We start from the raw sequence: 27855 nt of genomic DNA on the forward strand, positions 1-27855 counted from the left end.
ACACACACACACACACACACACACACACACACACAGGTGGGCGGGTCCAGCGGGCGCGGGCCCTCGGACGGCGTGTTGAGATGAGCCCCGATCGGAGCCTCCTTCCGAGCGCCGTCACGCCTCCCCGGGCCCTGGCGAGCGTTGGAGCCCGCAGGCTCGGGTCCTGAACACTGGTGGCCTGTCAGGGGCAGTTCCCCAGCGGCTGGGGTGCCTGGACAGAGCGCCCATTCTGCCCCCGGGCCGCAGCACAACGGCTACCTTCTTTTTCTCATGCTGGTCTCCAGGCAGCCCAGCTCCTCGTAGGCCCGGTAGAACAGCTCCAGCTCGCGCTCGCCCCAGCCTCGCCAGACACACAGGCACCACTCGCTGTTTTCCTTCAGGAAGCCGCACACAACAGTGTCCTTCGCGACCAACGCTGCCTCCTCCAGGACTCTGGGGGTACCGGGGAGGGTTAGGAGGAGGAGGAGGAGATAGGATGAGTGTTGAGTGAGTGAAACGAGAAGTAGAGAGAGAGGATGTGTGGAGAGAGGGAGAGAGAGGGGGAGAGAGAGAGGGAGAGAGGGAGAGAGAGAGAGGGGGAGAGAGAGCGAGAGAGGGAGAGAGAGAGAGAGAGAGCGAGAGAGGGAGAGAGAGAGAGAGAGAGAGAGAGAGAGAGAGGGAGCAGTTCAATTTGGGCAACTTGACTGAAATTAGCATGTGGACTCTTCCTAGAAGTCTGAGGGCTGTACTGGGAAGGCCGATGAGGACACAGAGCTCACTGTTCTGGAGTTGGAATCCACCCAGCGCTGATCCAGGGCCAGCCTGACCTCTGTGTATCCTAACCTTCGCTTTAAAGGAACGAGCTAGGAACTGACCACAGGTCAGCGTTCATGGGCCCGGCTCTCCCTGGTAGTTTTGGGGGTTTGTGTCAAGGTCGTTGGAGGGAGAGAGTGCTCACACCATGGAGGAGTACAACCCTGTATTAACCCTCCGTGCTTCATCCCTGTACAAGGCCGTGTCATTATGTTCTTCTGCTGGTATTTCATGTTCTGTAATGTACATCCCATAACGACCACATGCACAGCTCAGCGGCAACAACGGACATAATCTGGCCTGTCAGCATGCGAACGTGTCCACTCAAACGATGAACCGTTAAGGGAACACATCAGCCATTTCCAGGCTGCCGTCTCCCTCACCAATGCAACAATTCTCGAAAAGTACAACTTGAACTTGAGCCGCTATCTAAAACGACTGATTTTCAGTTTAGTTTATTTGTTAGCGACTGCGTACATTAAAGAAATATACAAAAATTAGCGAAGGCGGTCAGTTTTCATGGGTCGTCAGATGAAACGATTCACGTGTAGATGACCTCAGAGCTGAGCAGCGACCCCCGACCCCAGGCTGATTCTCAGGGCCTCGCCGTGACCTGCTGAAGTGTTCCGACTGTTACAGGTGCACCCTGACACGACTGCTTATTAAAATATCTGCTTTGGGTGGCCCTTTTATTGCCTGTTGCTAAAAGGCCCGGCCCCTCGTGCGTGCGTGTGTGTGTGTGTGTGTGTGAACTCAGACAGAAGCCCTTTCTGCAAGCAGCTGCTGGCTCTTTTATAGGCGTAATTACAGAGCCCAGCTAACCACCGTAAGCACATGATGACGGATCTCTCCAGGCTTTATTGAAGCTGAATCAGCAAATTAATATCTAGGCTCTTTTCCTTTTTTCCCCGGTGCCAGCAGTGCAAGCTGAGCCCTGAAGAACCGGCGCCCTCAGATATGATGAGGCTCGTTCTTCACTGCTGCTCTCGGCCACAGATCCAGAACAGAGGCCGTGTTGCAGCACAAATGGATTGCCTTGACATTTGGCCCGCTACGGTAATGGAACCTTACTGCGCTTTTCTATTGGATGCTGTAATTGCTTCTGGATTGTTCCGTGGTCCAATCTGTGTGAAGGCAGCTGTACAGCGGCGGCGCCTGCAGGGTTGCTGAGTTAGCTCCTCCACTCGGCCTCACAATTAGCCCATTGATTGGCCGGAGAAGGCGCCCACCTGGTTTCCCTGATTTCCCGGTGGACGCTGCAGCCTTTAACGGCGCCGGTACCGGTTCTAAACCCGTTCACTCCGGACAGAATCCCATCTGTTCAGTTCACTCTCTGAGACGCTACATTTGTGAACAACCTTCTACTGAGGCGGCCATTTTACTGTAGTAGAGATGAATCACAGTAGCTGAGGAGAGGAAGCCACTGTAGAGCAACGGCTCTCTTGACAGGAAGTGACCTCACCCGTAGGAGGAGTCTCCAGGGGGGCTGAGGACGGCGATGACGCGGCCCCGGAGCTGTCCGGCCTGCTGCTGCACCTCGATCACCATCACGTCACCGCCACGCCTGTCCCAAGACACACACACACACACGCACACGCACACGCACATATACACATACACACACATATACACACACACACGCACGCACACACACACACAAGCAAACGTTATTCACTCCTCTATAAAACCATCTCTGAGCCCGTGTTAAGTAGTGGTGCTTGTGGGTGTCATGGCTACCTGGGGACCCAGATGGTCCCGTTCACCGCCAGAACGCTTAGGGCCTGCAGGTGGGGGGGTGAGGGGTTCACGGCGGGGTCGTGGTCGTGGGCAGCCTGCTGGTTCTCTGTCCCGTCCCTCTCCTCACAGTCTGTCGAGAGGGGCATGCTGCCGGAGCTGGCCAATGAGCTGAGGACTCCCGAACTGGACCTGTCCAATCCCGGCAGCTCCGAGGAAGGGGCGGAGTCAGACGACATGGAGCAGTAGTCTGTCAGCGAATCCTGGTGCTGGATGATCTGGGTCCCCGCCTCCTCGCTGTAGATCAGCGTCACCTCCCCGTTGGACCATTCGGGCTCCGCCTCCTCCGGAACCTTTGGCTCTGCATCCGCGTCGGGGGCCGTCGCCAGGGAAACAGCGGCGGGCCACTGCACGGCGAACGCATCCCGGAGAGGGTTGGCGTCGCCACAGCTGAGATGACACGAAACGATCAATATCTACCAGTCAATACCTGCTTAACATAAAAGTCACAAAGCACAAAGAGCAGCTACTCCGACACGAACACCCCTGAGAGTGGACAGACGTGACAGGGTCAAGGAAGCCCTTTCTCCTCAGACTACAAATGGTAAATAGGCGGCACTTATATAGCGCTTTTATCCCAAAGCGCTTTACAATGCAGGCCTCTCATTCACACACAGACATTCACACACACCCATGGCGGCAGCTGCCATGCAAGGCGCTAACCTGCTCATTGGGAGCAATGTGGGGTTCAGTGTCTTGCTCAAGGACACTTTGACATGTGGACAGGAGGAGGCGGGATTCGAACCGCCGACCCTACGATCACTGGACGACCCGCTCTACCACAACCGCCCCAGAAGAACTGCACTGCATCATTAGGATGTACTATAGAACTGGACTGCATCATTAGGATGTACTATAGAACTGGACTGCATCATTAGGATGTACTATAGAACTGGACTAATCACTAGCTGTGGACAGAGGAAACAGGCCGTCGTCTCGCCGCTCACCTGTAGGTGGCGCAGAGCTGGTAGCTGGCGGCGTGGAAGAGCAGCAGCGTGTTGGTGTGGTCGTCCAGGGTCCACACCGCCTCGTCGCCCCAGACCGACTGACTGGAGGCCAGGGCGAGCACGCAGGACGGGGGGCGGTAGGGGTCCAGGCGCCGGACCGCCCGCAGGCTCTGGCAGTCTAGCACCAGCACGCCCGGACCGTTAGAGAACCACAGCTGCAGCCAGGGGGAGGGGTTAGGGCCACAGTTCATCACATGATGCTATTATGACATCACAATATAGTGGTACATTGTCATCACACCTGGGTGGAAATACTATTCAAAATACTTTCAGTCACTTTAGTGTTTGCTTGGTGGGAGTTAGGTGGGCGGGGTTTGCATTGTGTGGTAATAGCCTATTGGCTCCATTGTGCTAGACAAGACCCAACCATTATATTACTAAATATTACTATTTGCAATAAGTATTTCAAATGGTACATCTAAAATGATGACCCAGGTCTGAATGGTACGGTACCGTATGCATACTTCTAAAAACGTCTTTAAAACACCCCAGAGTAACGTTACTCACTGAACTAGGGAAGACTTTCTCTCACTGTGCACCTCTGGCATTGGATTACAAGACCTGACCCACTCAGGGACCCTGGTCTCGCTGGGTGAGTTTAAATCATTATTACAGCTCCTTCCAGGAAGAGTGGCGTAGTTTTCTGTAGAATAGGTCCCCAATTTAAAAAAGACTGTACCCCCTCAGTAATGTACTTTTATGACCAGCTACTCTGTTCTTTTTGTGTGAAGTATTATGCATTGTGCTGTGTAAGCACTTTTACTAACATGCAAGCAGCTCAATGTGTTTGTGTTTTATGTGACGAACGGTAGATTTTATTGCCGCTGCTCTTTGCCAGGTCTCCCTTGTAAAAGAGACCACGCATCTCAATGGGTCTACCTGCTTAAATAAAGGTTCAATCATGTGTATTTTTGGTGAGTGTATCAGAGCGTTGGTGTGTGGATATATATCCCGGGTGACCCCTCACCCAGGCTCGGGGTGGTAAAAGGATAGCCCCTCGTCCCCGAGCCTGGGGAGGAGAGGAAAACACAACATCTAACCCGCATGACGAAGGAGAAGGTGAGTGGTTCTGACCTGTGAGCCGGTAGCGAGCAGCGCCATGCTCTTGACCGGGTAGGGCCTCTGCCTGGGGTCCGAGTCCTCCAGGCCAAACACCGTCTTGTTGAGGGTGTGGGAGCACAGGTAGGTCTCCCCCTCCACGGGCATCTCCTCCACCAGGGTGTAGACGGCCAGCAGGCCGTCGGACATGCCCGCAAACACCCGCGCCAGGGTCCGCTGAGGGGGGGGGCAAGCGGGGGGCGGAGGGGTGAGGGTCAGCAGCGCTAGCAGGACATATGGCACGCCAGAAACGCGGAGTACCGATTAGGGGTGTTAACAGTTCATCGACTATCGATTAATTGCCGATAAGAATTTACTAGAGTAAGATTTGGTTACTTGATTAACTGCTTGTTAATGGAACAGAACTTTTTTGGGGGGGGAACGAACGTTATCAACGGGAGATGCGTGAAATGTAATCATGATTTAGGGTCTGACTGCACATGATGGCGCCACGCCATATAGTGAAGGCTAGTTGGGATGCTGGGAAATTTCAACAACACAGCAGAAGAAGACAAAAAAAATGAAGCGAGCAAAGCGCAGTCTGGCGTTGGACGTTCTTATCAATTAATCGACTATCGTTTGTTAAGGTTAATAGTTATCGATGAATGAAATTCCTTGAAATTTGCTACCCTAGTACGATGGTACCGAAGTTCATACAGCAAACATGGCCGATAAATCATGTTGTACAGTGGGTCTTCACTCCACCGCTCACTAAAGCAGCCGGCGTGGAGCCCTTCACGTTCCTGGAGTGACCTTTCCAGGGGTGACCTCTCCGTTCCCCTAGCAACAACCAGCTGTTGGGGTCAACCTGACGTTAGTGAAAGTGGGATCAAAGGCAGCGGGTAGAATTAGCCTGATAGCTGCAGATTGGACCGCTTCCCTCTGAGGTTGGGGCGGGGGCCGTTAAGCCCGAATCTCAGGCCCCGGCTTCAGACAGGAGGCTCCAGGAGACGCGGCTCCACACCTGGTCCCCCCCCCCGACTGGACTTCAAAGGGCCCCGGGTTCAGGGGGGAGGAAGGGGGAGGGAGGTCAGGAGGGTAATAGGCAACTGTTCGCAACTCCCGGCATAAAACAGCCTTTCCCACAGTTAGCAGAGTTCGGTTAATGACGGTCAGACCGCAAATAAATCGCCACAGCACAAAAGACCGTAGGTTAGTTTTAGGGGCCAATTACAGTAGCTGCCTAGCAGTTACCGCGCTGTTATGTGCTTGTTATTACCCACTTGTCGCGGCAGTAGAAACAGAAAGTCCATAAAGACAACGACAACGTGATTTTCCCGTTTGCAAGGTTTCACATCGTAACGTGTAACAGGTTAGGTTTCTCTGAGGTCTCTGTATCTGAAAGAGACGTCTTCACTTTGCAATGGACGCTGGTGACGCTGTGGGACAGGGCGGGGCCGGTTACCCACCTGGTCCCTGGCGGGCACCGGGAGCAGACAGGTGACCACAGCCGGGCAGGACAGCTGGTACTGGGGTTGACTCAGGGGACACATCTCCTTCAGACTGTAGATGAACATTTCCTGCTCCTAGACACACAATCACCACAGATTTGATCAGGCGTTAGTGAGGGACACGCACACAGACAAGCAGACTTGTTGGGAACTGGCAGCCATGTTGTTGAGTCACCTTTGCAATGTTTGTTTCTGGGGGGGATTTAATCTGGGTCTGACGCACGCAACAAAGTCGATGTTAAATTAACAACCTGCTCAAACCTTGGACAAACACATTCCTTCATAGAAAACTATAGATCCTTAGATCAGATTGTGCCAGTGTGGACATGGTGTCCACAAGCAGCGTTGTGAAACCACTCATCATAGAGTACTGTACGCTCTTGCTTATGATTACAAACACTACATGCTAAGTGCCCCTACAACAAAACAGAACTATGTTAACTTCCCTAAGAAATATGTGACAGCCACTGGAGGTTGTACAGATTATGAAAGTGCAGACTGTAAGCTTTCAGATGATGTGCCATGCATTGAAATCTGCAAATATTTGAAGAAGATATGCTTCTGTGAATGCTGGTACAGCTGAAATCACTAAGCAGAGAAAGAGGGCTTCAAAGACTCAGAGCTGCTCACACTTCTCACAGGACGTGGATTTTGACAACAAAATTGAATGGGTTCTTTGGAAAAATTTTCGGAACATGAAAAAGGACAACAGGCAAACAAAGAAGGTATTTGGGCCTCTAGCATTTTGAGGATTGCAGACATCAGGACCAAACCTCCAGTGATGCTCACATGTGTGTGTTTTATAAGCGGGTATCGTTTGGCCAGCCTATCACGGTGAAAGGCAGCGGTGCTGCGTGATTGGCCCACCTCAGTGGCGGTCCAGAGGGTGTTATCCATCTTCATCTGACAGCTGAGTTTGCTTCCTGGACATGGCATCCTCTTCACCTCCACCTGACCCTTCTCTACGTTCACCACGCTGTAGTTCCTACACACACACACACACACACACACAACACGTTCACCACGCTGTAGTTCCTACACACACACACACACAACACGTTCACCACGCTGTAGTTCCTACACACACACACACACACAACACGTTCACCACGCTGTAGTTCCTACACACACACACACACACACACACACACACACACACAACACGTTCACCACGCTGTAGTTCCTACACACACACACACACACACACACACACACACACACACACCACACACACACACACACACACACACACACAACACGTTCACAAGCTGATATTTCAAATAATAACTGCCCCCCGGCGCCCATGGGCGGTTCGCCTCTCTTTCTCATGTCCTCCTCAGTTTTTTTAGTCACCAGCCGCCACTGACACACACACACACACACACACACACACACACACACACACACACACACAACATGTTGACCACGCTGTAGTTCCTACAGGACACACACACACACACACACACACACGTTCATACGTTCACCATGCTGTAGTTCCTACAGGACACACACACAACACATTCATACGTTAACATGTTGTACACGCACGCACGCAGGCACACACACACGCACGCACACACGTGCACGCGCACGGCTAGTTTGACTGAGGTCAGTTGAGCCACGGTCAGTTTCCAGAGTAGGAGTGCAGGTCTGGAGGAGCAGTGGAAGTTAATGTGAGAGGGTTAATGTGAGAGAGTTAACAGTGTGAGAGGGTTAACAGAGTGAGAGGGTTAACAGAGTGAGAGGGTTAACAGAGTGAGAGTGTTAGTGTGAGAGGGTTAACAGAGTGAGAGGGTTAACAGAGTGAGAGGGTTAATGTTGAGAGGGTTAACAGAGTGAGAGGGTTAACAGAGTGAGATGGTTAACAGAGTAGTGAGAGGGTTAACAGAGTGAGAGGGTTAACAGAGTGAGAGTGTTAGTGTGAGAGGGTTAACAGAGTGAGAGGGTTAACAGAGTGAGAGGGTTAATGTTGAGAGGGTTAACAGAGTGAGAGGGTTAAAAGAGTGAGAGGGTTAACAGAGTGAGAGGGTTAACAGAGTGAGAGGGTTAACAGTGAGGGGGTTAACAGAGTGAGAGGGTTAACAGAGTGAGAGGGTTAACAGAGTGAGAGGGTTAATGTTGAGAGGGTTAACAGAGTGAGAGGGTTAACAGAGTGAGATGGTTAACAGAGTAGTGAGAGGGTTAACAGAGTGAGAGGGTTAATGTTGAGAGGGTTAACAGAGTGAGAGGGTTAACAGAGTGAGAGGGTTAACAGAGTGAGAGGGTTAAAAGAGTGAGAGGGTTAACAGTGAGAGGGTTAATGTTGAGAGGGTTAACAGAGTGAGAGGGTTAACAGAGTGAGAGGGTTAACAGAGTGAGATGGTTAACAGAGTAGTGAGAGGGTTAACAGAGTGAGAGGGTTAATGTTGAGAGGGTTAACAGAGTGAGAGGGTTAAAAGAGTGAGAGGGTTAACAGTGAGGGGGTTAACAGAGTGAGAGGGTTAACAGAGTGAGAGGGTTAACAGAGTGAGAGGGTTAACAGAGTGAGGGGGTTAACAGAGTGAGAGGGTTAATGTTGAGAGGGTTAACAGAGTGAGGGGGTTAACAGAGTGAGGGGGTTAACAGAGTGAGAGGGTTAACAGAGTGAGAGGGTTAACAGAGTGAGGGGGTTAACAGAGTGAGAGGGTTAACAGAGTGAGAGGGTTAAAAGAGTGAGGGGGTTAACAGAGTGAGAGGGTTAACAGAGTGAGAGGGTTAACAGAGTAGTGAGATGGTTAACAGAGTAGTGAGAGGGTTAACAGAGTGAGAAGGTTAACAGAGTGAGAGGGTTAACAGAGTGAGAGGGTTAACAGAGTAGTGAGATGGTTAACAGAGTAGTGAGATGGTTAACAGAGTAGTGAGAGGGTTAACAGAGTGAGAAGGTTAACAGAGTGAGAGGGTTAGGGGCAGGAAGGCAGCCGATCACAGTTATTAGCAGCACCTGTCCAGAGGGATGAAAGCTCCTTCCTAGAAGCAGATCAACTCAGAGAGCGGAGCTCACAGAGAAGAACACTCACCACCGCAATTACAGCAGACGGCAGCGCCACTGGCTCCTATTATGTTCGTCTGAGTGTGTGTGTGTGTGTGTGTGTGTGATGCTCCCTTTTTTGAAGCTGCGCATGCATAAGAAGCTTCAAAACATCCTTAGATCCTTATTAATTTCATAGAGACCCAGTATCCCAGAACACACACACACTCTGTCTCCACACGGCCACAAAGGAGAAGGGAATTAGAATGCAGACAGCTGAAAAGAGCCACTCCTCTCCCCCTTGAGTGAGCGACCTGGACAGGAGGTTCCAGAGAGGACTGGGTTAGGGTCAGCTCTACCAGGGAAAGACGTCTTCCTGGTAAACATTAGTTATGCAGCTGGGAGTGAGGGTTAACAGAGTGAGAGGGTTAATGTGAGAGGGTTAACTTATGCAGCTGGGAGTGGAGCAGCTGGTACCGTCTCACTCACACTGACACACGACAGACAAACGTGACTAGGACTGGGTTAAAAAAAATCAATTAATCGATTCTGAATCGATTCTGAATCAAATGGTTCAGAATCGATTCATGAGTCCCAAAATCGATCTTTTATTTAATGAAGGAATGAATAAATGAAGGAATGAATAGTTAATTAATTCATTCAATGATTCATTCATTCATTCATTTTTGGAAATCAGTATCGATACCCAGCCCTAGTATTGATGTGTTGCATAACTTGGCAGTCATGTAATTAAGGTAACAGCTAAAAAAAAAAAAAAACAGGTTTTAGTAACACTAACCGAATCGATATTGAATCGAATCGAATCAAATTGAATCGTGATAATCGATTCTGAACCTTGTGAATCGGAATCGAATCGATTCTTGAAATTCGAATCGATACCCAGCCCTAGACGTGACAGATCCATGTTCCTTCAACATGATCATACATGAGAGAACCTACACACACACACACACACACACACACACACACACACACACACACACACACACACCTGTGGTCTTTGTCCCCATCCCAGAAGACGGCGCTGTGTCCCTGCAGGTGCGAGAGGAACAGCTGGGCGTGGGAGGAGCAGCGGAGCAGGTAGCGCAGGCAGGGGAAGCTGGGGTCCTGCATCTGACGCACACACTGCATGGCTAGAGGCCTCTGGACCGGGACACACACACACGCACACACACGCAGATACGCACACACAGACAGATACGCACGTGCACACGCACACACACACACACACTCACACACACACACACACACACACATATACGCACACACACACACAAACACACACACACACACACACACACACACACACACACACACACACACAGCTGTATCAGCTTTGAGGAGGGTCAGAACGTGGTCAGAACAGAGTGGATATAAGAGCGCTCCGTTTAGAGACGAGACCTTCTCGGGCTTGGTGTCCCAGCACTCCGTCATCAGGCCGTGCAGACGGCTGAACTGGACCTCCTCGGGCGGACCCAGCGCCGGGCGCACGCCCTTCGACAGCTTCTTCGCGATCTGGAGCTGGTGGTGTCCCAGGGCGGGCCGGCAGCCCGACAGAAGCTCGTACAGAACCATCCCGTAGGAAAACACGTCCACCTGGGGGAGGGAGGGATGAGGGAGGGATGAGGGTCAGGGCGGGACTGAGGGATGAGGGTCAGGTCAGGACTGAGGAATGAGGGAGGGATGAGGGTTAGGTCTAACGGATGAGGGAGGGATGAGGGTCAGGGCGGGACTGAGGGATGAGGGAGGGATGAGGGTCAGGACTGACGGACGAGGGAGGGATGAGGTTCAGGACTGAGGGATGAGGGAGGGATGAGGGTCAGGACTGACAGATGAGGGAGGGATGAGGGTCAGGGAAGGACTGACGGACGAGCACGTCATGCTTGAGAGAGGAAAATGGACAGGCAAAGACATGCCGGTCACAGATTAGGGGGAGAGAGAGAGAGAGAGACAGAGACAGAGACAGGGAGGGAGGGAGAGAGAGAGAGAGAGAGAGAGGGAGAGAGAGAGAGACAGGGAGGGAGGGAGGGAGGGAGAGCGAGAGAGAGAGGGGAGGGGGAGAGAGAGAGAGAGAGAGGGGGAGGGAGAGAGAGAGAGAGAGAGAGAGAGAGAGAGGGGAGGGGGGAGAGAGAGAGAGAGAGAGAGAGGGGGGAGAGAGAGAGAGAGAGAGAGGGGGAGGGGGAGAGAGAGAGAGAGAGAGAGAGAGGGGAGGGGGGAGAGAGAGAGAGAGAGAGAGAGGGAGAGAGAAAGAGACTATGGAACATCTCATTTCTGTCTCCCAAACAGACAAGTAGATTCCTTTCTCTGAGGGGTGGAGTGTGTCTGGACAAGGTTCTGAGGGCCAGCCTCGGTCCCGAGGCCGAAACCCCCGAGGACGGGACTTCCACGGTAGCGCCCTTTCATGACATCACTTGGCAACTATTCCACGTATGCCTATCAGTGGCTCTGGGAGGGCATTCAGACAGGCAGAACAGGTCCCTGGTACATTCTTATGAGGCCGTCTCACTCTTCAGACAGGCAGGATGGAGGAACAGGTCCCTGGTACATTCATATGAGGCCGTCTCACTCTTCATCAATCCCCCTTTTTTCCCCTCCTTTTTTCTTTTCTGCCCTTTCGCTCACTGCGCCCCTCTCATTCCACTTCCTCTCCCTTCTACATGATTCTTCATCTCTCTCTCCCTCTCTCAATCCGTCTCTCTCTCCCTCCATCTCTCTCCCTCTCTCAATCCGTCTCTCTCCCTCCATCTCTCTCAATCCATCTCTCTCCCTGTCTCTCTCCCTTGTCTCTCCCTCCATCTCTCTCCCTTTCTCTCTCTCTCTCTCCCTCTCTCTCTCCCTCCCTCTCTCTCTCTCTCCGTCTCTCTCCCTCCCTGTCTCTCTCTCTCTCCCTCCCTGTCTCTCTCTCTCTCCCTCCCTGTCTCTCTCTCCCTCCCTCTCTCTCCCTCCCTCCCTGTCTCTCTCTCTCTCTCCCTGTCTCTCTCTCCCTCCCTCTCTCTCTCTCTCCCTGTCACTCTCCTTCAGTCTTTCTCTCCCTGTCTCTCTCTCTCTCCCTCCCTGTCTCTCTCTCTCCCTGTCACTCTCCTTCAGTCTTTCTCTCCTGTATCTCTCCCTCTCTCTCTGTGCAGGTGGTGTATTATACTCCTCTTCCTCTTCCTCAGTGAGGTGGTGTATTATACTACTCTTCCTCTTCCTCAGCGAGGTGGTGTATTATACTACTCTTCCTCTTCCTCAGCGAGGTGGTGTATTATACTACTCTTCCTCTTCCTCAGTGAGGTGGTGTATTATACTACTCTTCCTCAGTGAGGTGGTGTATTATACTACTCTTCCTCAGTGCAGGCGGTGTTTTATACCACAGTAGTTTCACCTCATTAGTATTTTAAATGAGAGCTGAGGGGTTGAGGGGCAGAGATCTGATTGGCTGACAGCAGCAGGGAGGGCAGGTGAGTCGCCATGGAGGCTTTAGTAGATTTCTAGCTGCTCTTTGAAAGGATCCCTGACGGAGCGTCGCTGAACCAGTCACCCCCAGTAAAGCCGTCTTCCCTGGGAGCCTCACTGAACCAGTAACCCCCAGTACAGCTGTCTTCCCCGGGGGGCCCGGGGGGGCCGCCACGTCACACACAGCCTCGTTACTCCGCTCAGGGCAGACCCAGCATATGGGAGGCATTAGTTACGACTGCCTTTTTAGTGCAACGCGGTCAAACGATCACTTAGGAAAGATGTCGTGCAGTTACTGGCACAGTCAGCGAAATGTATAGCTACCGTATAACGCACATACGTACTGTGCACACGTACGCACGCACGCACGCACGCACGCACGCACCCACACACACACACACACACACACACACACACACACACACACACACACACACACACACACACACACACACACACACACACACACACACACACACACAGTCCGTCTCCTTCTCACACACACAGCTCCTTTCACATGTGGTAGTAATCAGACAGTGGCCCAGTGCTGTAGGGGTGAAGAGCCCAGTCATAACACTGAGCCCCCTCCCATTAAACCAGGAGACCTCCGCTTCTAACAGCCTCCTATAGTGATGACCCAACACTGGTGTAACGCTGTATTCTGTCCCCCTCCACGTCCGTGGTCACTACTCCCGCTAGCGTATCGCCGACTGTACTGATGAGGCGAGCACCTTCTCGTCGTAGACGATCCCCGGCCGGATCTCGGGGGCCTGGTAGCCTGGCGTCCCCTCCACCCCCAGCGCGCCCTCATGGAAGGACTGGCGAGAGATGCCGTAGTCGGACAGCTTGATGTTCACGGGGTCGCACACCTGGAGGGGGACGAGAGACAGCAGCGGGGTCAACCTCTAGCTCCGCCCACCGGCGACGGGACGCGCCGTGTTTTCGCCGTGCTACGCACCTCCAGCGACCACACCAGGATGTTGTCGGATTTGAGGTCGCAGAAAATGATGTTCTTCCTGTGCAGGTAGGCCAGCCCTGTTGCGATCTGATAGGCTGCCTTGAAGGTGAGCATGTGACCCAGGGGCATGTACCTGGAGCCTATCGGGAGAGGGGTAGTTGGGGGATTAGAATTATAGTCATTATTATTCACCGTTATAACAGATTAATGATAGATTAATTACACGTTAGAACAGATTAATGACACATTAGAACAGATTAATGATAGATTAGTGAGACGTTAGAACAGATAGACAGATTAATGACAAATTAGAGCAGATTAATAACCTGTTAGAGCAGATTAATGACCCGTTAGAGCAGATTAATAACCCGTTAGAGCAGATTAATAACCCGTTAGAGCAGATTAATGACCCGTTAGAGCAGATTAATAACCCGTTAGAGCAGATTAATGACCCGTTAGAGCAGATTAATAACCCGTTAGAGCAGATTAATGACCCGTTAGAGCAGATTAATGACACGTTATAACAGATTAATGACCCGTTAGAGCAGATTAATGACACGTTAGAGCAGATTAATGACACGTTATAACAGATTAATGACCCGTTAGAGCAGATTAATGACACGTTAGAGCAGATTAATAACTTGTTAGAGCAGATGAATGACAGATGAATGACCCGTTAGAGCAGATGAATGACAGATGAATGACCCGTTAGAGCAGATGAATGACCCGTTAGAGCAGATGAATGGCGCGGAGCGTGCGGTCACCTTTGCGGCGCTCCTCCAGGACGGTGTTGAGGCTGCCCAGCGGGGCCAGCTGCAGGGCGAAGCAGAGCGGGTGGATACTGATGCCCAGGAGGGGGACCACGCAGGGGTGCTGCAGCGTGTGGAGCATACTGGCCTCCTGACGGAACTCCGAGAAGCTCCGGCACGCGGCCACCGCCTGCAGGTGCCTGACCATGGTGTCTGGGGGAGGGGAGGGAGGGAGGGAGAGGGGGAGGTAAATAAAGGATAAAGGTGTCTCCGCTGATGGGCTTTGGAGACGACGCCGAAGGTCTTAAAAGTTGAGACCTAGAGACCCCGGCGCTTCCTGCTACACACCGCCATGATTTATAGCCCCAGCCTTGTTAACGGTGGAGATTAACGAAGCGAGCTAGTGTGTGTGTGTATGTGTGTGTGTGTGTGTGTGTGTGTGTGTGTGTGTGTGTGAGCTAGTGGGGGCAGGTTAGAGACAGGGTGCTTTAACATGCAGGGGCCTCTCTCACTCCCGACTATAAAAGCCTAATGAACAGTGTTGGGTTACTGAACGTTTACAGCCACTCAGAGTCCAGGACGGAGGAGCTGGCCCTAACCCTAACCCTCACAGCTCTCAGACCGGAGCACCGAGGCCCCTCATTCTGCCCAGCCAGGCATGTCTCAGATCACCTTGAGCTTGATCTCTGGCTGGGGGATGTGGATGCAGCGGGCCAGGATCAGATGGATGGCTCTTCTCTGAGCCGGAGGGCTGGCCGAGGGCCCTCACACTAAATCACCCAGGCGTCAGATATCCCAGGAAGGCCAAAGCCGCCGTCAACCTCTTTTTCACCAGAGGGAGATTTAAGGAGATGTTTGGCCCGACTCTGGTCGGGAATCAAAATGGCTTCTGTAGTCGTGGGCGAGACTACTCAGCTGCCTGGTCACGTTTGCGCTCGTATGAACATCCCCACAACACACCGAACTACCACAAACAAAACAGCTGACTGGCCAAACGGTTGTGAGGAATCAGCGGTTCTCTCTCAAGCAGCAGGCATTGTGATTATCAATTCCCCTCCATCGCTCCAGTAGGAATGTAAACACTATTTCAGATGTTTTTAGCCCTGTGGGGCGAAAAACAGGCATGCTACAATACAATACGATAGCCTTTATTGATCCCCAAGGGGGAAATTCCATTTCTTTCAGCAGCATACAGACAGCATACATAGCCACACAGAAAGTATGGAGTAGATAGGCAAGTATAACACAGTATGTGCAGTACTAAAACACAGGCTACCGTCCATCTCTATAAGCCCCGAAATAAAATACAATCTACAGTCATAATGCATCATAATACATAATAAATACAATAGTAGGCCATAAATATAAACATATACTCAAGTTCTAAAAAAAACAAAACACACTCTGATCCATAGATCCCTCAATATAGATCCATAAATATAAACATAACTATACATACCACAATATGAGCATGTACCAAAGTGCAAAGTGCAAGTTAATGGCACTTGTTAAACCATTTAACCATTTGCTGGGAAGGACAGAAGCTGAGGATACCGAGCAGACGTTTTTCGGCAGCTCATCATAAGCATACGTTGTTTTCACAAAGCCAGAGCCTACAACCAAATCCCTGTCTTTCCAGACGTGGACAGTGGTTTTGTCTGCGCTGCGGTTTCCTGCTGAGCCCCTACGTGATCCCAGCCTGACGTCCAGTCCAGAGAGGAAACACAGACACTGACCGACCAGAAACGGGATTCAGGCGCAGAGGACAAGAAGAGAACGGAGGAGGAAAACAGGATGAGAGAGAGAGAGAGAGAAGAGAGGGGGGAGAGAGAGAAGAGAGGAGAGAGAGAAGAGAAGGGAGAGAGAGAAGAGGGAGAGAAGAGAGAGAAGAGAGAGAGGAGAGAGAGAAGAGAGGGGGGAGAGAGAGAAGAGAGAGAGAGGAGAGAGAAGAGAGAAAGGAGAGAGAGAGAAGAGAGAGAGGTGAGAGAGAGGAGAGAAAGAAGAGAGAGAGAGAGAGAGAGAGGTGTGTGTGAGAGAGAGAGAGAAGAGAGAGAAAGAAGAGAGAAAGAAGGAGAGAGTGAGAAGAGAGAAAGGAGAGAGAGAGAAGAGAGAGAGGTGAGAGAGAGGAGAGAAAGAAGAGAGAGGAGAGAGAGAGAGATGTGTGTGAGAGAGAGAGAGAAGAGAGAGAGAGAAGAGAGAAAGAAGGAGAGAGAGTGAGAAAGGGGAGAGAGAGAAGGAGAGAGAAAGAAGGAGAGAGAGAAAGAAGGAGAGAGAGAGAGAGAGGCTTCAAAGGAGGACACAGCTGCCATGGCTGAGCCATAAGAGATACGAGACAGAGAGATCATATCAGACATCCTGTACACGAGATACCACACATTCAGGAGATATGAGACCCAAACTAGTAGATATGATCATATTAGACCAAAATTAGCCAAAAGTGATCCAAGGGGCTTGTTTAATTGTTTTCAGCTATTTCTATGTTGAGATGTGTGTTTGTGTCTGTTTGTAGTCAAGTGTGTGTGTGTTGTGTGTGTGTGTGTATGTGTGTGTGTTTCTGTACCTGTATCACTGCTGCTTTGCTGTCTGCATTTCTTAAAGTGGAATCGTTTGATGGCCACCGGCTGCTCCCGGTAACGGGCTCTGTAGATGATGGTCCCACTGCCACCCTGACCAAGAATATCCTCTTCAGTGCATTCAAACTGGGCCTTCTCCAGGAACAGCCTGAAAACACACACACACGCACACACACACACACACACACGCAGAGGACTGGTCAACACACACACACGCAGAGGACTGGTCAGTACCTCAGTAGCTCCACACACACAAACACACACACACACACACACACACACACACACACACACACACACACACACACACACTTCCCCTCCTAAACTTTAGCCGGTGTTCCAGCACATGCAGCACATCTGTGACGCTACGCCGACAGGGCACTGTTCTCCTATAGGCTAACACTATAGCAGCATTATTAGACCCCTCCCCCATCACTCCATGCTCCCTCGTCACGGCAACACTGCCCTTTCATCTGCCGTTAAATACCCATAGCAACATAAACAAACCAAGATGGCTGTGGCTAGCATTAGCGTGGCTAGCATTAGCATGGCTAGCATTAGTGTGGCTAGCATTAGCATGGCTAGCATTAGCATAGAGCACAAAAACCCTTGGCGAGCTGCCAAGTCAAACTGTACTGAGCTCCGACGTTTCCTCTCAGGTCCGGTCCCACATGTGAACTTATAGCCGGGGGAACATTATTCTGACCAATTTAATCTCAAACATGCTTTAAATTGCAGTTCGGCACAGTCACCTCACTGTCCGTTAAGATTGTGTGTGTGTTTAGCTTGCCTCAGCGCTGTGGTGGCGCTGGCTGATGGGAACGTGTGGCACCACTGATTCTGGAAGTAATTATTTAGTCAATATCAGCCTTGTCTATGAGAGCTGCAGAGAGATTGCATAAATATTTGAACTGATTGTTGCTCGCTTAACAACACACTTCCCAGCAGGCCTGCGGCATTTCACAGAGATATGCTTGTGCAACTAACTGTACGGCACAGAGTGTGTGTGTGAGGGGGGGGGGGGTTGGGTTGTAGATGAGGGTGCCAGTAAGTGTGAGTAGTGGGGTAGCCTTAAGAATCAACAACACATTAACGTCACTGGCAAGAAATCAGCAACAACACATTACCCAGCCAAGCCTCTGGTGAGATGTGTGTGTGTGTGTGTGTGTGTGTGTGCGCACATGTGTGTGTGTCTGTGTGTCCCCCTCTGTAGCTTTTGAGAGAGAGAGAGTTGAATATACAGTATTTGTGTGTGAGTGAATGTGTGCATGTTTGTGTGTGTGTGTGTGTGTGTGTCTTTGAGGGTATACTGTACAGAGCGTATCAAACCCCTGTCGGAGAAGCGACTGTGGAAGTGGAGTGAGACCGCCGGGCCAGAACTCTCCAGTACCGCAGTAAAGTGGACCGACCAAACAACGACTGACATCAGAATAACATCCACACAACGACTGACGTCAGAATAACATCCACACAACGACTGACGTCAGAATAACATCCACACAACGACTGACGTCAGAATAACATCCACACAACGACTGACGTCAGAATAACATCCACACAACGACTGATGTCAGAATAACATCCACACAACGACTGACGTCAGAATAACATCCACACAACGACTGACGTCAGAATAACATCCACACAACGACGGCGTGTGAGTAACGTCTCCCCACCTGGCTGGTGCTGAGGGGTCCGTCCAGTGAATGAGTCCAACTGATAACCGGCGCTGACCGAATAGAACACCGTGCGCTCGTTTCAGGAGACCCAACACAAGCCCGGTTCAAGGTCAGTCCAGAACTGGGTTTCTAGCCCGGTTCAAGGTCAGTCCAGAGCTGGGTTTCTAGCCCGGTTCAAGGTCAGTCCAGAGCTGGGTTTCTAGCCCGGTTCAAGGTCAGTCCAGAGCTGGGTTTCTAGCCCGGTTCAAGGTCAGTCCAGAACTGGGTTTCTAGCCATTCACTATTACAGAAATAGTGCACTATATAGTGTTCATTTTATTCTAATGTCTGAATTCTTAACGGTTAATTTGATTCACTATATAGGCCACTATAAAATACCCACAATTCACAGCACTTTCTAGCGAACAGTGGATGTACTCTACAATTGAACGAGTTCACTACACTACATAGTGAGTGAGTGAGTGAGTGAGTGAGTGAGTGAATGAATGAATGAGTGACTGAATGAGTGACTGACTGAATGAGTGACTGAATGAGTGACTGAATGAATGAATGAATGAATGAATGAGTGAGCGGTTTTGAACCCAGCTCGGGTGTATGGAGGGGCATGGGGGGTGAGAGGTCAGGAGTGAGAGGTTACCGCGAGGGGAAGTCTGTCATGAAGAGCTCGGGGACCAGCTCCTGGAGGGGGACGGGAACGTCCGTGTGCCGGGGGCAGGTGATATGGTCCTGCTTCACCGCCGCTAGGACACAGTCCTCCATGTTGAAGTAGTGCACCCCCCCTCCTCCTCCTTCTCCTCCTCCTCCCCCGGGGTGGGGGCCGCTGGCGGGGGGCCCCGCCGGGCCCTGCTGGCCCACGGAGGCGCACAGCGGGCAGGGGGCGTACTGCTCGATCAGGAGGGTCCCGTCACTCTCGCTGGCCGTCAGGGCTGGGGGTCACAGGGAGGAGCAGAGGTATGTAAACACAGCACAAAGATGTTTTACTCAAGGGTGTTTGTATGCGATACAGTATGTACCAGATGGAGGTATGTGTGGTATGGGCACCAGCGCGTGCAAACATACGCGGGTGTGCGCACGTACACACACTTGTGTGCACATGCACACACACACACACGCACGACATGATGCGACTCGAAGCCCCGACAACCCCAAACGAAAATCATCCCTTCTCTAACATTCATGCCCCATCACACACTAACATGTACTTTCCCAGGCGGCATGCCACCGCGCGCCTCTGATGTTTTGACAGGTGTTCTGTCAAGTCTGATCAGTTTGCACGGTTACAGCATCTCTCAGTGGGAACCTAACACACTTCTTCTTCCTCGTGGGTTTCACACGCACTAACGGCTGTCATCCACTCCCCGCTGAGACTGCATTAAGATGATTATTAAGGTGACAGTTGTCTGCTGATATGCGTCTGGCTGAGCATCAGTGAGGAGATATGAGGAAAACCTTTTTATTTTTATATAGGTGTATAAGTATATATTTAGACATTAATACAGAGACAGAGAGAAGTAGACAGAGAAGTAGAGAGAGAAGTAGAGAGAGAAAGTAGAGAGAGAGAGAGAAGTAGAGAGAGAGAGAGAGAGTAGAGAGACAGAGAGAGAGACAGAGAGAGAGAGAAGTAGAGAGACAGAGAGAAAGAGAAGTAGAGAGACAGAGAGAGAAGTAGAGAGAGAAAGTAGAGAGAGAGAGAGAAGTAGAGAGAGAGAAGTAGAGAGAGAAAGTAGAGAGAGAGAAGTAAAGACAGAGAAAAAGAAGCAGAGGAGGGAGAGAGAAGTAGAGAGACCTTTAGTAATCCCTTTATTGGTGCAATAAAATTAAGTTAAAATCGAGGTTCAGGCCATTTCACAATTTAAACATAAAATATCAAGTAGAGAAAGAGAGAAGTAGAGAGACAGAGAGAGAGAGAGAGAAGTAGAGAGACAGAGAGAGAGAGAGAGAAGTAGAGAGACAGAGAGAGAGAGAGAGAAGTAGAGAGAGAGAGAGAGAGAAGTAGAGAGAGAGAGAGAGAGAGAAGTATAGAGACAGAGAGAGAGAGAAGTAGAGAGACAGAGAGAGAGAGAGAGAAGTAGAGACAGAGAGAGAGAGAGAAGTAGAGAGAGAGAGAGAGAGAGAGAAGTAGAGAGACAGAGAGAGAAGTAGAGAGACAGAGAGAGAGAGAGAGAGACAGAGAGAGAAGTAGAGAGACAGAGAGAGAGAGAAGTAGAGAGAGAGAGAGAGAGAGAAGTAGAGAGAGAGAAAGAGAGAGAAGTAGAGAGACAGAGAGAGAAGTAGAGATACAGAGAGAGAGAGAAGTACAGACAGAGAGAGAGAGAGAGAAGTAGAGAGATGCTAGACGAACCAGGGAACCACTGCTCGATGAGTGAGTTGACGTGGTCAGTGATGAACGCCATGGCAGAAAAATCTCTCATCTCTGATTGGCAGATGATCTTAATGCCTCCGCTCTTCTTCCTCTTCCAGTTGACGTCAGACGACTCCACGCTGCGGAGAGAGGTGGGCGTGTCGTCACAGTCTCCGTCACACACGGCCTCAAACAGCTACCTCAACCTTCCCTCATCCTTCCCTCATCTACCTCAACCTTCCCTCATCTACCTCATCCTTCTCTCATCCTTCCCTCATCTACCTCAACCTTCCCTCATCTACCTCATCCTTCCCTCATCTACCTCAACCTTCCCTCATCCTTCCCTCATCTACCTCAACCTTCCCTCATCCTTCCTTCATCTACCTCATCCTTCCCTCATCTACCTCATCCTTCCCTCATCTACCTCAACCTTCCCTCATCGGCGCCGGTGTGAGGGAAGTGGACTCAGAAACCTGGCGGGCTGCCAGAAGGTTCTGGCGTCGCCGCTGCAGACCGGGGTGCCCCGGCGGAACCACCACCTCCCCGGGGATAGAACCACCCGGAGGTGAAACCATCTGTGACCGCAGAACGCGGAAAACGCAAGAGAACGGTTCCCTCATAGCGTGAGAGCTGTGGGAACGCCCAGAGAACCCTCGGGGAACACTGTCTGTCTGAACACTATCTGCTGCTGCCATTTTGGCCAGGGCTCCCTTGTAAAAGAGATCTCCCAATCTCAATGGGAATTCCTGGTAAAATAATGGTTAAATAAAAATAAAAATAAAACACTCGGAGGTATGCGTGGACGACGCGTAGCTATGCGAAAGCCCCTGGAAAAGACCTGCAGGGTTGTGGCGTCCACTTGTCCACTCTGAGATGCAGACGTGGTGATTTGAGGGAGCTGTTCAGTGTTGTTTTTAGGGGATGCCATTATGCGCTTGGCTTGTTCAATTCATTATTCTGGACGTGGTGCTGAGACAGCTCTGGAAGCGATTAACTAGCTAGCTGGTGATGTCAGAGCTTCACATCTTGATTCAAGAACACATGGCTGTACACAGTGTGTGTTTTCATTCACAATTGTTAAATAACTGAAATCCAATGAAAAAGAAAAAACTAAGGCAGCTCTTCTGGTCCAAAATTAAAAAGCCTTTATTATTGGGCCAGTTCATGATGAACATTTAAAAATGCCTACATGTTTCGGCCAAGAGGCCTTCGTCAGGGCAGATCTGAATTTTTATTTGTTCATCATGAACTGGCCCAATAGTAAAGGCTTTTTAATTTTGGACCAGAAGAGCTGCCTTAGTTTTTTATTTTCCATGGTAATCTGACTCCCTGCTAAAGAGCACCTTCTTGGTTCTCCTGCCTCAACCCACTGGAGCACTCAGCCTTTGTTCTGTTTTGTTAACCAAAATCCAATATTGCTAGTCTCTGTTTTCAGAGGTACAACAACACAGCCTAATAAGAGTTTATCTCACAACCAGATAATCCTCATTTAGGATCCTATACATGCAGAGAACATAAGGCTCAGGTCATGTGTGCGCATCTCATTGTAGGATCAATCCCGGAGGTTCTCCCCCCTGTGACCACCGACCCTGGGCTCTGACCTCAGGTAGCCCCCGTCGAAGGTGACCAGCAGCCCCTCCCTCCAGTAGATGGTCTGGCTGCGCCGGACCCTGAAGGTGCTGCAGCGGTTCCTCTGCTGGCTCCCGGTGAAAGCGGTAGATGACGGTGCTCCTGGGACGGCCGCTCCTCGTATTCTTCCTGGGCTCAAGCGACTGCCGTGACCGCAAGAGGACAGGGGTCAGAGGTCAGATACCAGCTGCTCTCTAACCCTACGGCGAGAGCTTCTGGGAAGCAGCTACGATGTTTGTGGATGGCAATGAGAATCTGATCAGATTTTGAACGGGATGCTGATCGCCCTTAGTGATTGGGCAAATACTGGGCAGTGTGGAGAGGCTGATTTGGCCTCTGATTGGTCACTGACCAGATTTCCACTTTTCAAGTATTGCTAACGACTTTCTTTCCCGTTAAAGGACAGGTTCTGAATTAGCATTATAAGCCACGTTATAAGGTTATTTACGATCATATACAGTACAACGGTCAATATCAACGTTTTGTCAAACGGTGCACTCTCGAGATACAGTGCATCCGGAAAGTATTTACAACCCTTCACTTTTTCCACATTCTGTTGTGTTACAGCCTTATTCCAAAATGGATTAAATTATTTTTTCCATCTTCAATCTACACACAATACCCCATAATGACAAAGTGAAAAAACTTTTTTAGGGATTTTTGCAAATGTATTAAAATAAATAATATCCCATGTACATAAGTGTTCACTCCCTTTGCTATGATGCCTTGCTACCTGCAGGTCCATCTCTGTGAGGCTGATAAGCATACGGGCGATGAAGCGCTCCCAGAAGCCCGCGGGGACGAAGCTCATCTTGAAGAGCCTCTGCAGGGTATTGGCCGTCTGCTGGCGGAACCCGTGGATGTCCACGGCGGGCTTGGGGGGGAGGAGGTGGGGCAGCAGGTAGCTAGAGGTGAACAGAGGACAGGGGGAGAGTTAAAACAACATAGGTCATAGCCAGTTAGCAATAGCAGAACTAGACATGTGTTTGGTCAGTATTGTCCGACTACCATTCCCCAAGTAGTCTCGCGATACCAGACTTTGGAGATCTCGGCCTCTGAAAGTCTAGAGACGTCTGAAAATCGTCGCTAGAACAGAGTTGAAAACCAACGCTACCAATCAGAACCACTGCCAACATCTCCAATAGGGTGAAGGACCCGCCTCACCGGAAATGATGTCCTCCAATCAAACTGGAGTGGAGAATCCAAACAACACAAAACACCCACCGCCCCATTAGGAAGGACCGCCCCCTAAGACGCTGGATTGGTTCTGCAATGCAGTTTTTTTTTCTCCAATCTCTCAAATTGTTTCCACCCACTTTTAGCAACGAAACCTGGATGAATGTCTTGTCTCTAGTTGAGCACAGCGTTTAGAGACTGACTCGTTTAGAGACCGACTCATTTAGAGACTGACTCGTTTATAGACTGACTCGTTTAGAGACTGACTCGTTTAGAGACTGACTTGTGAGTCTATTCCAGCAGCGTTTAGAGACTGACTCGTTTAGAGACCGACTCATTTAGAGACTGACTCGTTTATAGACTGACTCGTTTAGAGACTGACTCGTTTATAGACTGACTTGTGAGTCTATTCCAGCAGCGTTTAGAGACTGACTCGTGAGTCTATTCCAGCAGCGTTTACAGGACAGTGTCCTTGGTGCTGTACTGTACCTGTTGTTGGCCACGGGCAGCGCGATCTCAAACTTGGCCAGGAACTGGAAGTACTGTTCCTCTGTCTGCTGGGTGAACCCCGTCCCCACCAGCAGAAGCTAAACAAACAACAACAACAACAAGCAAAAATCAATAACAAAGATTTAGTTCTCAAATAATAAAGAAGTAGTTCTCAAGCACACTTCAAATCAATGACTTGTACTGGATGGATGTTGGTATTCATGCTCTAACATAGAAGTGAAAAAGGTTCGCACACTCATGACAGATGAGGCATTCGGATGCAAAAAGCTAGGGTTTTTTATTCTATATAATTGGAAAAATAAAGTGACAATGTGATAACAAAATAAGGAAGGTTTGGGTCATCAGACCATGGTCAGCGTCATGTGTTCATGCCCTCGGATGTCTCTCCTTGTATACACTGGAGCCCAGGACTGGAACAAGCTGCCCCCATCAAGCAGAGCTTGAGCCTCCACAGCTTTAAGAGCAACGTCAGGATGTGTCTCAGGATAGAGTAGAAGAAGAGCCCCCTTGAAATAGCATAGGATTCTAACGGTCATAATCTAATGTGTGATGTTCAGGTTTTAGTCTGAAGTTTAGTTTTCTACTTTTTAAATTGATGATTTGTGTCAATGTAATGTACGTGTTGATGTGTCTTAACAGCTCCAGGACCATGACGGAAATAATGTTATCCTTTGGATTCTTGTTGTGTCTTCCTTCCTTCCTTCATTCCTTCATTCCTTCATTCATTCATTCATTGAGGTACCCGCAGGTCCTGGGCCAGGATGACCCCGTTCCGGGCCACGGAGCGGGAGCTCTTCAGGTGGATGATCCTCTCCAGACACTCGGCCAGCCAGACGGGGCACAGGAAGTAGAGCGTGCAGAGCCCGTGGCTGGTGTCTGGGAAGTGCAGCAGGGTCCCCGTCTCCATCAGGAAGCTGATGGCTGCACAGAGACAGAGATTAAAAAATACATTCTACAACGGAGAGTTTGGATACTTGATTCTGATTGGCTAGTAGCCGTAAAATACTCTGTAACCCACGGCTGCGACTGCATAACAATTAGTATTAATGCGCCGTCAATCTCATTGACGAGGCCATTGATAAAATCAAGCGCTAGGCTATGCTTTGCGTAGCAACCACTCGCAGAAACCTCGCCTTTTTCGTATCCTATTACAAAAACGCACTCATCAGTCCGACTCCAACACTTCCCCTACCAGCAAAAACGATCGCTCTGGAGAAGTGTTTTAATAACTGCACCATAGCTGGAAATGTTCCGCTATCGCGTCGGGCCTAACAACGCCCCGTAGCTGTTGTAAAATCCTGTGTAACCCACTGCCTCTCGTGGTCAATTGCGTAATAAAAAAACTGGAGAAAGCCCCCGTTCAAAGGTCAACCCCCCCTCCACCTCAACAAAAGCTACATAGCTCTTCAACAGACGGACGTGAGAGCTATCAAGTACCAGTCTGCAGGTCCTCGTAGTCTCTGATGTCACTTCCTGGGTTCTTCTCTATGACCTGGTCCAGCTGTGTGTCGGTGAGGTACTGGACCTCGTCCTCCGCGTCACGCCTCTGGCATTCGGCTAGCACCGCCTCCTGCAGGACCCGGTAGCTCCGCGGGATCTGGGGGTCGTACAGGGGTCGCGAGGGTTACGGCGGCGTACGACGGCACGCCCGGAGCTGCCCCGCCACGCCTTCCCCCCCCCCCCCCAAGCCCCGCCCACTCACCAGCCGGCCCACCAGCTGCTGTCCGCTGGGGGATCTGCTGCTGACCTTCATGCTGCACGCCACCTGGTACACCAGCCTCTTCAGACCATCCAGCCCCTCCAGGGTCTTACAGGACACCTCACTGAGACACACACACACACACACACACGCGCACACACACGCGCACACACACGCGCACACACACACACACACACACACACACACGCACACATGCACGTACGCACGCGGACACAAGTATACAACATGAGGTACTGTGGTCATGTGAAGTGTGTGTACGTGTGTGTGGGTGAGTGAGTGAGTGAGTGAGTGAGTGAGTGAGTGAGTGAGTGAGTGAGTGAGTGAGTGTGAGTGTGTGTGTGCATGAGTGTGCGTGTGTGATTGTGTGTATGTGTGAATGTGTGTGAGTGTATGTGTGTATGTGTGAGTGTGTGTGCGCGAGTGTGTGAGTGCATGTGAGTGTGTGAGTGCGTCTGTGCGTGAGTGTGTGAGTGTGTGTGTGTCTATGTGTGAGTGTGTGAGTGCGTGACCTCACCACAGGTGTTTCCAGGTGACGTCTGGGTACCCAGTTGCCCGGGCGCCGGACGGGGACCGGCAGAGTGCCAGGATGTAGGCGCGCAGCGTGGCGATCCTCTCGGTGCGGAACTTGGTGTCGATGAGGTCCAGGTGTGTTCCCACCACCACCACCGCAGAATGGGGGGCCCGCGCCTCAACACAACAGTCCAGAACACAACACTTAACACCCTGTAACCGGTCCAACACCGGGCTTTGGTTCAACGTGACCTTGTTTCATCATTCTGGTCTAAGTTCTTTTCAGTATGAAACACATTCCTTCAGAGGATGACTTCAACCACAGAGAACGTGAAGCTCATATCTTGGCCATATTTAGACCTTCTCCATTCCATCGCGTCTCCGTATCCTGTAACGGTGGGTTTTGTCCTTGTGGTCGTGTCCTTGTGGTCAGACAGAAGCAACTCATTCGTCCCAGCAGGACAAAAACAGACATGACCTTCACAGACACACACTTCCTGAGTCACTCGCCCTGAACCATAATAGCAACGCTGCTCAGAAATACACACAGATACTCACTGACGCCTAGCTCTGGACAGATCAAGGTTAAAGTCCCAATGATTGTCTCACACCTGAGTGTGTGAAATGTGTTCTTCGCATTTGACCCTTCCCCTGGGGGAGCGGTGAGCAGCAGCGGTGCCGCGCTCGGGAATTACTTGGTGATGTGATGTAGCCCCCCAATTCCAACGCTTGATGTTGAGTGCCAAGCAGGGAGGCAATGGGGACCATTTTATAGTCTTTGGTAAGACTCGGCCGGGGATCGAACTCCCGACCTCCCAGTATCAGGGCGGACACTCTAACCAACTAACTAACAAGAACACTGAGCTGTCACAACTGCAACTCATCAATAAATCTATACGTTATTAAGTATGAGACGCGAGGAGACTGTGATGACGGCTCTGACCTGAGGGGGCGGAGTTTCGCCAGCACGCCGCTAGCCTCACCTCGATGTTGAGCAGCCATGTCTGCAGGTTGGCCACGGCCTCCTCTCCCAGCGCCAGGTTCCAGATCATCACGTACAGCGCCTTGTCTGTGAAGAAACACTGGTTGACCGCGGCCATGCTGGCCGGCCCTCCGACGTCCCACACGTTGAACGACACCGAGTCGATCTGCAAACACACAGGGGCCGCGGCGCCGTCGGTGAGGTGAGAGGTGGTGGTCAGGGGGGTTTGGGTTTCCCCGTGTGTGAGGGTACCCAGTATTCTCAACAAAATGAATCTTTTATTCCGCTTACTGGCAACGTGTATTTCTGCTCTGGTGATGTTGATGTTGACGTGAGTATGTGGAAGTGTCAACAGGATAGCAGCGGAGTCATACAGCCCTTGTCCTACACACTGGGTGTGTTAGCCACAAGATAGGCTAAACCTAGCGTGCGGTCAGTCATGGC

The 27855-nt window shown here is 50.8% G+C and overlaps 1 protein-coding gene across 1 annotated transcript in view; it reads right to left on the reverse strand.

Moving 5' to 3' along the window:
* Window positions 1-254: 254 nt before the first annotated feature.
* The window catches only part of lrrk1 (leucine-rich repeat kinase 1), a gene marked incomplete at both ends in the record, with an annotated part of 52773 nt that continues 25172 nt past the window's right edge, over window positions 255-27855 (reverse strand). The window contains 24 exon segments of the mRNA XM_084437448.1: window positions 255-432; window positions 2255-2356; window positions 2530-2976; window positions 3534-3748; window positions 4668-4868; window positions 6101-6217; window positions 7010-7127; window positions 10141-10292; window positions 10551-10745; window positions 13316-13453; window positions 13543-13682; window positions 14307-14504; window positions 16852-17012; window positions 19181-19469; window positions 20885-21024; window positions 22486-22598; window positions 22600-22656; window positions 23247-23418; window positions 24179-24276; window positions 24942-25120; window positions 25637-25796; window positions 25902-26022; window positions 26434-26606; window positions 27413-27577. Coding sequence (XP_084293574.1) covers window positions 255-432; window positions 2255-2356; window positions 2530-2976; window positions 3534-3748; window positions 4668-4868; window positions 6101-6217; window positions 7010-7127; window positions 10141-10292; window positions 10551-10745; window positions 13316-13453; window positions 13543-13682; window positions 14307-14504; window positions 16852-17012; window positions 19181-19469; window positions 20885-21024; window positions 22486-22598; window positions 22600-22656; window positions 23247-23418; window positions 24179-24276; window positions 24942-25120; window positions 25637-25796; window positions 25902-26022; window positions 26434-26606; window positions 27413-27577 — 4029 coding nt within the window.

Source organism: Borostomias antarcticus, assembly GCF_949987555.1.
Source record: "Borostomias antarcticus genome assembly, chromosome: 4".
Lineage (NCBI taxonomy): Eukaryota > Metazoa > Chordata > Actinopteri > Stomiiformes > Stomiidae > Borostomias > Borostomias antarcticus.